Source organism: Electrophorus electricus, chromosome 18 (genome assembly GCF_013358815.1).
Source record: "Electrophorus electricus isolate fEleEle1 chromosome 18, fEleEle1.pri, whole genome shotgun sequence".
NCBI lineage: Eukaryota > Metazoa > Chordata > Actinopteri > Gymnotiformes > Gymnotidae > Electrophorus > Electrophorus electricus.
Genome location: NC_049552.1, coordinates 9,793,527 through 9,805,361, shown reverse-complemented (window position 1 = coordinate 9,805,361; position 11,835 = coordinate 9,793,527). Strand labels below are relative to the sequence as shown.

At 38.8% G+C, this 11,835-nt stretch overlaps 1 protein-coding gene across 1 annotated transcript; it reads left to right on the top strand.

Moving 5' to 3' along the window:
- The first annotated feature begins 1,313 nt into the window (after positions 1–1,313).
- LOC113584151 (mannose-binding protein A-like) lies at positions 1,314–4,182 on the top strand. Its single transcript, XM_027020889.2, has 5 exons — positions 1,314–1,395; positions 2,065–2,298; positions 2,399–2,503; positions 3,296–3,370; positions 3,484–4,182. Exons 1-5 carry the CDS (start codon positions 1,380–1,382, stop codon positions 3,870–3,872), a joined length of 819 nt encoding a protein of 272 aa, XP_026876690.2. The 5' UTR covers positions 1,314–1,379; the 3' UTR covers positions 3,873–4,182.
- Positions 4,183–11,835: the final 7,653 nt, after the last annotated feature.

The window sequence follows — 11,835 nt, the reverse complement described above, 5'->3', positions numbered from 1 at the left end:
AAACAGAGTACAGGGGGTGGTACCCGGCCTCTTACATGGGGTGTCTATACACAGCGTCTACCTTCGTGAGGCACAATGTAGGTCCATGCACTTCCTAACCTGTTCTCAGTCCCAGTAGACACAACAGTAAGCAAACAATACAAAACACATGTGACTGTACACTCTGCTGACATATCTAAAATCTAAAAATCATTATCTAAGGCAATCCAAAACACGGTCAAACCACAGGTCACACGAAACACACAATAACCACGAGTTCAGGAAGCAAAAACACAGGGGAATCCCTGGAGCGATAACACTCCCTTCCAAGTCTCACAGAGGCACTTATAAATACAAGGTCCCGCCCACCGGTCCTCGCGATTGGTAGATCAGTGTAGGGTGATGCTGATTCCCGGGACACAACCTGCAGTAAGTGACAGTAGAAATGACAGAAAAGATAGAACATGAACAACTCCCAACCCCTGAAACAATACAAAAATGTATTTCAGGTGCCTTATGCACCTGATTTCTCTCCATGTGGCCTTTATCTTGGCTTCCAGCCTCCTTCTCCATGGAGGATACTGCTCCTTGATGATGTTCATCTTGTAGTCAAGCATCTCATGTATCAGAGCTGCTGTGGCATATACTAGCTTGTTCGTTTCATTGATGGTCACAGTAGGGATTGTCTTTAGGGTTACATTCACATCTTCTAGCAGCCTTTGAGGTACTTCACTTGGTCTTGGTAGTCTGTCCATCTTAGCCATGATTTTCAATCTCAGATCAGCAACTCAATAGTTTAACTGCAGTTATTTTTATTCCTTCTTCAGACCCTACCACACACTCCAAAAACCCACCAGTCACATATATCAAGTTTGGACTCTCTGGGTATAAAATCATATAGAAATATAATGAACAATGCTTTATACGATTATAACAGCAGGATCATTAGAATTATTGTCATGTTATACATCATTTAAAAGCATTTTAATTTACAATTTACCTAACATTCCACATCAATTTAATTTCAAGCCATGTGTTAAGGTCACTAAAATTTGTAATTACTCAGGCACAACCATGAAATATTCATAGTTATTTAACCGGAACTTTCTGCACTTCAGCAGCTCATTTCAAGAAGTGAAATACCATATTAAAAAGTGCATTATCTGAATATACTCTATGCTTGCATATAGTTATCACAAGTATATAAAATATGACTTCCCCATAGTGAAAAAAAGTTTTTTTATTTTAGGTCAGTGAAGTACTGAGTGAGAAGACCACACCCTCCAACCTCCCAGGACTGAAGGAAGGAAATATTACTTACATCCCATGTGAATGTTTTAGGAAACAGACCTGACTAACTGCATTGTTATTGTCTGCTGAAATCGCAGATCATCCTGTTGATGATTCACATCCTCGGTAAGACTTTATTTTGTGCAAATGTATAGTTTTTATAGTGTTTAAAAAGATTTCACCTTTGATCATCAAATCTTAAAACTGATTTTCAACATCTTAGATGTTACATTTATATGAGGTTTCATAATCAGGTATGAAGGAATACAGTGAGATTACTTTGCATTTATTTCTAATTGATGGGTATTATTTTCAGGTACTTTCTATTTGAAAGACACCATATATTGGCATAAAAACATAAATTCATAAGTAAATATAGAAACACCACCCACTGCTCAGGGTCTTTCAGTGAAGGATGATTTGGTCTTTTGCTTTTTTTTTTGGATAAAATCAGATATTGTCATGGCTAAGAGAGAAGTCAACTACAGAAGTGCTCATTGAAACTGGATAAGATTCAAATTCTAATAGCTGTGCTCTAGGAACTGTTCATTGTCATCCCAATATATTCAAAGATAACCAAATAATGAAACTCAGAACAATTAGGCAAAGCAATAACTGAAATAAAAAAAGAAGTTAAATCAATTTTCAGAGCATACTGAATCTAGGATTTTAGAACAAACTTAAATATATGAATGGAAAGAATGGTTAGAACATTGCTGGAACATTGAACAACATATATTGTTTGCAGAATTTTACAAAAGTGTGATTAAAGATTAAAGACAAATTATTCTGCAGTTTTTCAGACTGAAAACAAGATGGCACTGTTAAGTCATCTTTTTCCAGCTCTGCTGCTGCTGCAGTCTGAGTTGCAGCTGATTTGTGGAGCTGAGACTGCAGGTCTTCAAACTCTCAACTGTCCTGCTCCTCCTTGGGTTCCAGGCACTCCTGGTCACAGCGGCGTTCCTGGCAGGGATGGGAGGGATGGGAAAGATGGAGCTGTTGGACCCAAAGGAGAGAAGGGAGAACCAGGTTTGAGGAAATGAATGAGTGAGTGAATAAGTGATTAAGTAAGGGAAGGTGGAAATGAATAGTCAAGTTTCTGATCAGTGACTGTCTGCTCTAATTACAGGACTGAGTGTCCAGGGACCTCCTGGTAAAGCAGGACCAGCAGGTCAAATAGGTCGAGAAGGTTCTACTGGACCAAAAGGACAGAAGGGAGACCCAGGTCCACCAGGTAAAGAGAGACACATTCCAAACACAAAATATTAAATGCCACTCCATAGATTGTAAGAGGACAGGCAGACTGATGTGACAATGGGACTCTAGGAGGAAAGAATCAAGAGAAAAAAAGAAAACTGCATAAGTGCAAAACCAAGCCAACTTCCACCTAATTCATTTATCCAGTTTTCTCATGTTCCAATGTTATGATACTTGGCAACAGTATTTGGCAAATGTTCACAAACTGAGACTGAGACTTGTTGCTATTCCTAGTACAGGTGCACCATAATGCCAATGAAGACTAAAAAGAGTACATTCAATTGCAAGAGGAATTTATGAAGTTTTGGAATAGGATGGAGAAAAACCAGTCATCGTATTCAATGTTCAGAATGATCAGGTGTTGCTTGGCATGGGCATATCTATAATCGAAGTCAGTCCAGTCCAGGGTCGGAAACCAGACGCAGAATTCAGGCAGTGATTGAGGGTCAGGCAGAGTTTGGTAATCAAAAAAAAGCTAGGAGATAATAGGACGGCTTGGTACACAACATGACAGAGGTAATACTTCATAAAGTGGATATGCAAAGGAGGGGATATTAAATAGGGAGCCCTGAGTAGGAAAGGGAATGAGAATCAGGTGTGCCTCATTAGTATACAAGTGAACATGATTGAATGTGATGGTAGAGAGAAGAGGTGTGCATGGCAGCACTGGCAGAGTCAGTGGAATCTGTAACATACACAGAGCATTCTGTAGTGTTTGTGAATGATGTTGCTGATCTGTCACTGTTGCATCTTTGATCAAAATTCACAGGGACTGATTACTTGATCAGATCCCTTCAGTCTGAACTTCAACATCTCAAAGCCAGGCTCACTACAATAGAGAAGGGTAGGTGACCCTTAAAAAGCAATGAAAGAAAGCACATAATGAAATGCACTTGACTTGTGTTAATGCTTTCATCTGTCCCTTGCAATAATCCTGTATGTCTAATTTATTTTTAGCTACAAGTTTTGACACTATTAAAAAAGTTGGACAGAAATACTATGTGTCCAATGGACAGAAGGCAAAGTTCGATGAAGGTCTGAAGTTCTGCACTGATGCTGGTGGGAAGCTAGTTTTGCCAAGAAACGAAGCTGAAAATAAAGTCCTGGCTGCAATGCATGCAGGTCTTGGTTCAGTTTATTTCCTACTTGGTTCATCAGATAAAGAACATGAAGGTCAGTTTGTAGATCTAAACAACACCCCTCTGGTGTTTAGCAACTGGGCACCAAATGAGCCCAATGACCATCAAGGAAAAGAGGACTGTGCTGCTATGCAGAGTAATGCCCTGTGGAATGATGTACCATGTGACATCTCTCTCCATGTTGTCTGTGAAATAGAGATAGAATGACATACATATAAAATGATAATCACGATGCCATAGACTAGTATTCATGCTTTTCTGAGAGATGTTAAACTCATTTTATTCATCACAAAAGAGATTCAGATACACAACTTTGAATATTGTCCCTAACAGTTTGTTATGTAAAACTGTTAGGTTTCATTTCATTACTATACCTACTAATACTTAGTACTAAATAACTTTAATGACTAATACTAATCAGAAAATGTGGATGAGTAATCTGTTGGTTTTTTTACATAAAATTTGTAATGGTCAGTTCATGTTTTCATAAATAAAATCATACCTGTCCGATTTCTAATTTGTCTATTCATTTTAATTTTCAATTATTATAAGAATCTCAATTATGACTTCACCTCAGAGATGATGTGTAGAGTCACCATAGTTCTTAATGGAGTTGAAATTAAATAATGAATATGAAATCAAATTGCAGATGTTCAGCTTTAAAATTGAAAGCATGTACATTCTAGTTTGGTGAACAATGTAGGAAATATTTCAAACATTCCCTTATTAGTTCGCTGTTCCTAAATTCCTCTATATGCTGGCATAATCATTTCTATTCATTCAATAATTAAAATACAGACATGAGAATTAGTTGAAGAGAATAGAATAGATGGTCCTGTTCTTTATTGCAGGTCAATGTTAACAAGCATTATTAAGGCATGCTCCAGAGAAGAGTCTGACAATCACAGAAAAAACCCAAATTTTTCCTAAAGTTTTCAGGAGTGGTTATGTAATCACCTGTTGTTCCTAAATCCCCAGTTAGCTAGTTGTTAAGTTAAACATTGAAATATAAAATGAAGATGCAGACTTCAGAAATAGTAAAAGAGAATAGCTGGTCCCGACCTTAATTGCAGGTTAACATTAACAAGAATTATTGAGGCACCCTCCAGAGAATGGCTAACAATCAAACAAAGAACCCACATTTTTATACATTTATCAGAAGTGATTATGTATTCACCCCAACTTTTTTACATACTAGTGTTTGCATTCGCCACCATTACATCCAAACCATGCAATAGTCAACATATGCAAACTGATTTTCAACACCCACACCATTTGGAACCCGTTACAACCACATTCCAAGAGAAGACTTCTGTTAACCTTGACCTAAAGAAGACTGTTTTCCTGAGACTGGTGGAGAAGTCATAAATCTTAACTTGAGGTCCACCAAAGCCTACCCAGGATCCTTTGCTGAAGCCTGCAGAGACCCTGTATGCAAATCATTCTGAAAGGACAAAGACTCTCTATACTCCCTCGTGTTTTATGTTATTAATCTGTTTAATTCACTGTTAGGCCTCTTGTCCCTATTAATACTCTTCTTATTTCCTCACACCCCACTTTTGTTTATACACTAGTGTTTGAAATCTCCTCTATTATATCCAGGCCATACATTAGTCAATATATGCAAATTGATATTCAATACTTGTACCAGTTGGATCTTAGTACCATTACAGTCAAAGAGAAGACTTCTTTTTAAAAAAAAAAACCAATGACTTCGTCTTAAGTAAGGTTGTTTTTCTGTACCTAGTGGAGAGATGATGTGCTTTACACAGAGGTCTGCAGAAGCCTACCCAGAATCATTTACAGAAGCCTCCCTACTCTGTACACAGATAAGGATATAGAATCTCTATGATCTTATGTTTTATGTTATTAATATTTCTAATTCAATGTTTAAACCTCATTTTCCTTTTTTTATTACGTCAATTACAATTAAAAGTATGACTTTGCATTTGGAATCTGTTGCTGATAATTTCTAATATTAAGTCCAAAAAGCTGCCACTGCCAGTGAAGCAAGCCAACATTAGGCTGGAAAATTAAATCAAACCAATAACAGAGATAAACACATCAACTATTTGATACATTATCTACATGGAAACACATGGGCTGAAAGACTATAAAAAGAACTGTGGAGTATTGTGCAAGAATTCAAACCCCTGCAAAACTGGTGGCCAGATCAAGAATGACCTATGTAAAAACTGCTTTCTGTAATCAGATCAATAATCATCTTAGAACTTGACTTTATGCGTTATCTGTAAGGTGGGCTCAAACCCAGGTCAGCTAAGTGACAACACCAATAGCCTACTGGATGAGCAACCACGCTCTAACAATGGTGGGCCCATGTGCGGAAAAGTTAGATCTTGGATCAGGTAAAACAAAAGGAAAAAAACTAAACCACACTGAGCACGGAAAAGCTGAGAATGAAGGACGCCACGGGAAGAAATGGCAACCCCGATGCACTGGGGAAAACCAAACTAAAACTTCCCAAACAAAACCAGAAAATGGGGAGGAACTTGAATGGCTAAGGGAAGCCTCGGCAGAGAGACAGACTTGAGAGGGAAAACTAGACAGGGGAGGGAATGTTTAAAAGCACAAACACCCTCGCAGACAAGAAGTGAGGTGTAGTACAAGGGCTCACAGACCTCAATACCTGAAGTTACGGGGTAGGCACTTGTCTCAAAACTTTAGCAAAGACCCAGCACTGAATGATTGGGTCACTAGGCTTTTATAAGGTCTAACCCAGCTTTTGGGTGTTAAGCCTAATTAGTGGTGTGGTTGACTCAAGGCCTTCCTCTGGTGGTCGGAGGGGGCCTTGGCCTGGTGCCAACCCTTACAGTTATCTATTTTGGAAACTTGCAATCTGGGCTGAAAAACAGGATAGGTATTATTGTCAAAGCCAAAACCCAAAAGATTTTGCCAAAGTAAATAATCACAAGATGTTAATCACTGGTTAGCCTCAAAACAAGATTAAACTTTGCCAGAAACATCTTTACAAAGTCTGTACAATTCTGGAACAGCAGCTTATAGACAGATAAGATAAAGATTAACTTGTACTAGATTGATGGGGAGGAAATAGAATGTAGAAGGGAAGGAAGTCCTTATGATCCGAAGCATACTGTAACAGAGAAATGCCACCTCTGGCCTCTAGTTTGGTCTCCCCAGAATTCTAGCTCTTTTCCCTCGTCTGCATTCCAATTCAAAATCAAATTTAATTATATAGCATTTTCTTTACAATAGCCATTGTTACAAAGCAACTTTATAGATGATAGAGTCAAAGACATCAGTGATCAAGCCAAAGACAACAGCAGCACGGAAAAACTCCCTAAGAGCATAAAGAAGAAACCTTGTGAGGAATCAAGACTCAAAGGGGGTTGCCATTGGACACCACAAAAGCAAAAATATTAACAGTAAGCAACAAAATAAATAATGATAACAAATAAGCATTGAACTTCTGTTCTGGTTTTCTAGATGTCCTAGTCTGGGTTCAATAAATGTATGTGTGTCTCAAACCCATCTGAGACAAGAATGTCTGCCCAGAATGATGGAGAAGTGGATGTCACAGCAATGGGGAAACAGGGGTTGTGGGAGAAGCACAGAAGCTGAGACACGTTGAGCAACAGCATGATACTAGGAGTAGATGTGCCTTGGCAGAAAAAAAGGTTATTAGGCATATTCAAATGTTAATTTTTCAAGGAATATGGCAGGGCACACAAGTGAACTGGCTTTTTGCTCTCTAACTTTGTTGCCTTTCTGTATATTTTTTGTATGTTTTTGTCTTGTGTTTGTGACAGTGTAGAGCAGTACATGTATATAGTCAACAAGACCTGATCAGCATCGAACTACGTTGTAAGTCTGCCATTACAAATGGCTTCACCGGCGTCACAATGGATGACTAGCTGGCCTGGTAGACAGAGATTGCTTAGAAAGCATAAACAAAAGCATTGATGCTGAGCAGGCCTACTGGCTAGACTAAAGAAGCGGCCATGCAAACCTTTGCTTCGGAGTATCTTTTTTACTAATGCAAGATTGGAACTGAAGCAGCTAATTGCTTCCAACCACTGCATCCCGTGTGTTGGTTATAATCAAAAGATGGTTACAACCACTTATCCCAGACAACACAGCTAGTGGACTGCATTAGCCACCAGCAGGACAGAGGCGAGGAGTAAGAGCAGAAGTGGGGGTTTCTGTATCTACCTCTACAATGACTGGTCTACAAATAGGTAGGATTGTGGCTTGTCATACTTGTTCTTACTTAGAAGCTCTCACAGTTTTATGTAAACCCTTCTATTTACCTTGTGAGCTAAGTGTGGTAATCACAGCGGTCTACATTCCTCCCAAAGCTAACATAAGCATCACCCTCAGCAATTTACTGGCTATTGTAAATAAACAACAAAGTATCCTGACAGAGTACACATCATATCATGGGATTTTAACCACACATGTTTGAAAAATGTACTCCCCAGTTTTTATGTGAATTTCACTGTGAATGGAGACACCTCTTTAGCTGAGGAGCTGAACTGTTTCTTAGCCCAATTTGACACTAACAGGGAAATGATAGCTGCATTGCCCAAACTCACCTGTACTTCCCACACACTGATACTGCAGGAACAAGATGTGAGGTGTATGTTGAGGTCAGTAAATCCAAGAAATGCAACAAGCCCAGATGCTGAGCAAAGTACTTCAGGCGTGTGCTGAACAGCTTGCAGGGGTCTTTACCAAGATCTTTAATGTCTCCTTGTCACAAACCATTATACCATCTTGTTTAAAGATACCATTTTCCCTTTTCCCAAAAAGCCAGTTCCAGAGAATCTGAATGACTATAGACCAGTAGCATTTACACCAGTGGTCATGAAGTGTTTGGAGCTACTGCTCTTGTGCCACATCAATGCCAGCCTATCCCCTTCCTTCAAACCACATTAAAGAATCAATAGGTCCACTGAGGATGCCATCTCCACTACAAATAATATTGCACCGAGTCACTTGGAACACCATGGAAGCTACATAAGAATGTTCTTTATAGACTATAGATCTTATCAGTCATTCTAGTAAGCAAACAGCTTGATCTGGGCCTCCCAACAAATATGTACATGGATTAATACATTTTTCACAGACTGCTCACAGAGGATTAAGCTTGGTCCACATCTCTTCTGCTCCACCTCAGTAAGCATTGTGGCAGATTTTGTCACAAAGCAGCTTTACAAATGTCCAAATCCAAGCCTCCAGTGAGCAAGCCAAGGGGGACAAAGGCAAGGAAAAACTCCCTAGAGCATGAGGAAGAAACCTTGTGAGGAACCATGACTCAAAGGGGTGGGGAGGCTCATCCTCCTCTGGCCAACAATGGTCACTGCAATAGTAAAACTTTTAAGAGAAAAATAAATAAATAAATAAAAATAAAATGAAAAAATAAGCAATAATTTCTAGTCCAATTTTCTAGAGGTCCTAGTCTTGTCTCAATGGTGTGCACATGTCCAAAACCCATCCCACAAGAGAACGCCCATCAAGGGCATCAAAGAAGCATTTGGTTATGGTGGACATCAGGGGGTGGTGGGAGTGGCCATGGCAGCTAAGATGGTTTGAGGCTCAGTAATATCATGACATCAGTGGTAGGTGTACTACGACAAAAGAGAGACTAGATTATTAGGCATGTCCAGGAATGTGGGTGTGTAAATTATGGAGCTATAATGTGCAAAGATGGACTCCGGCAGATCTAGCTATGGCAGCACACCTAAAAGGATAGAACGAGAAGCAAACACAGGCATGAGGGTACCCTGGAACATCAGTACTCCACCGATCTCAGTCAACAAACCTGAGTGACAAAAGAGAGTTGAAGTGCCAGCATCAAAACATCCCAGTTTACCACAACTCTCAGTGCCCGTGGATCCCTAGATCTACACCTTGACTAAGATGCCTGTCTGTACAGATTTTCAGGTTTTTAGCATAGCCTTAAATATTAAAACTGTGTGTGAATCTCGAATATTTACAGGCAGGATATTCCATAGTCTGGGAGCTTTATAGGAAAAGGCTCTGCCCCCTGTGTAGATTTTCTTATTCTTGGTGCTAGTAAAGAGCCTGTATCTTTTGATCTAAGCAGACGTGGTGGATTGTAATGCACTAAGAGTTATCTAAGGTACTGTGGGGCAAGACCATTTGGTCCTTTGTTGGTTATTAGAAGTATTTTATAATCAATACGAAATTTTACTGGGAACCAATGTAAAGTAACTAAGATAGGAGTGATGTGATCAAATTTTCTAGTTCTAGTAATAACTCTGGCTACTGCATTTTGAACTAGCTGGAGCTTCTTTAGGCACTTAATGGTACAGCCAGATAGTAAGGCATTACAGTAGTCCAATCTTCAAGTAATAAATGCATGGACTAGCTTTTCTGCATCATGTGAGGAGAGTATGTTACTAATCTTTGAAATGTTCCCAAGGTAGATAAAGGGGGTCCTAGAAATATTATTTACAATGAGACACTGGGATCCATAATAACGCCAAGATCTTTAACTGTTAGAGAGGATGTTGGGAGACCATTAAGGTTCATTGAATAATTAGAGAGGGAGGACCTAGCTGTCTCTGGGCCTAATAGAAGCAGCTCTGTTTTGTCTGGATAAAGTGAGAGAAAGCTCTTCAACATCCAGTGTCCAATATCCTTTATGAATTCATCAATAATACTAAACTGATATATGTCCTCTTGGTTGAGACATATAGCTGAGTATCATCAGCGTAACAGTGGAAACTAGCACAGTGTTTATATATAATGTCACCTAGAGGTAGCGTATATAAAGAAAAAAGCAAAGGCCCTAAAACAGGTCCTTGTGGGACACCATAGCTAACCTTGTATGCTGAGAAGTCTCCATTTATGTTAACAAACTGGTAGCAACCGACTAGATAAGATTTAAAGCAGGAAAGGGCTATTCCCCTAATCCCAACAACATTTTTGAGTCTATCTAGTAAAATGTTGAGATCTATAGTGTCAAATGCTGCACTCAAGCAATATAAGCAAACAGACATAACCCTGGTCAGAAGCCAACAACAGATCATTAACTACTTTAACTAGTGTTGTCTCCCTACTACATTTAGGGCTAAACTATGACTAAAAGACTTCATGTATCTGGTTCTGATTCAGATATATGCTTAGCTGCTGAGCTACAGCTTTTTTTAGGATCTTGGATATATATGAAAGGTTTGGGATTGGCCTGAAGTTTGACAGCTGACTCGGGTTGAGGTTCGATTTTTTTAAATAAATTATCTGATTACTGCTAATTTGATTGTTTTATGTACATGGCCAAAGTTCAGGGAGGAATTCGTTACATTTAGTAAAGGTTAAATTACTTGAGATAAGATTTCCTTAAGAAAGTGTGTGGGCAGTGAATCTAGTAAGCAAGTTGTGGATTTTGAGTGCGAGATCAGAGATGTAAATTCTGGCTCTTAGATAGGTGTAAAGGATTCTAGTCATTTTTGGTTTGGTTGTTATGATTTCTAAGTAGCTGCCTGATGTCATGTAAATACTGTGAATGTGAATGTTCTTAATTTTCTCATTAAAGAAATTCATGAACTCGTGTGATGTTGTGTGATGTTGTAATCTGAGCATTGGTGTTTTATTCTTAGTTAGATGTGCAATTGTATAAATGGAAATCTGGGAATATTTTTGTTATTTTCAGTTAGCATTGAGAGATAAGATGTTCAAGCTGTAATAAATGCTTTTCTATACTTGAGAAGGCTCTCCTTCCATGCAAGCTGGAAGACTACAAGCTTTGTGTGGCACCCTTTATGTTCTATTTTTCCAGTGTTTTCTTTTAAATTGTGAATGTGATCATTATACCAAAGTACAAATTTTTTGTCACTAATTGTTTATGCTAAAATGGAGCAACATCATTGAGTGTGCAGCAGAACACTGATTCTAAGAATTCAGTTATTTGATCAAGTTCAATGGGGTTTGAGGGTATCCTAGTCATAAATGATAAGTCTGGGAGATTCACAATAAATCTAGGTGCAGTGGCTGATGTGCTTATGCATCTGCTATGACAACGAGGCAAGGTTGCTATATTGTGGCTCATACTTAGTTCAAATGAAATTAGGGAATGGTCTGAGATGGCATCCAACTGGAATAGTATAACTACATTCTCTATGTCTACACCGTATGTCAGTAATAAGTCAAGCGTATGTCCACCAGA

What these genes read in the sequence shown, in the direction of transcription:
- LOC113584151 (XM_027020889.2), top strand. An exon ending in GGGAGACCCAGGTCCACCAG is followed by an intron (nt 2,504 to 3,295) that starts GTAAAGAGAGAC and finishes CAAAATTCACAG; the next exon opens with GGACTGATTACTTGATCAGA. An exon ending in GCTCACTACAATAGAGAAGG is followed by an intron (nt 3,371 to 3,483) that starts GTAGGTGACCCT and finishes ATTTATTTTTAG; the next exon opens with CTACAAGTTTTGACACTATT.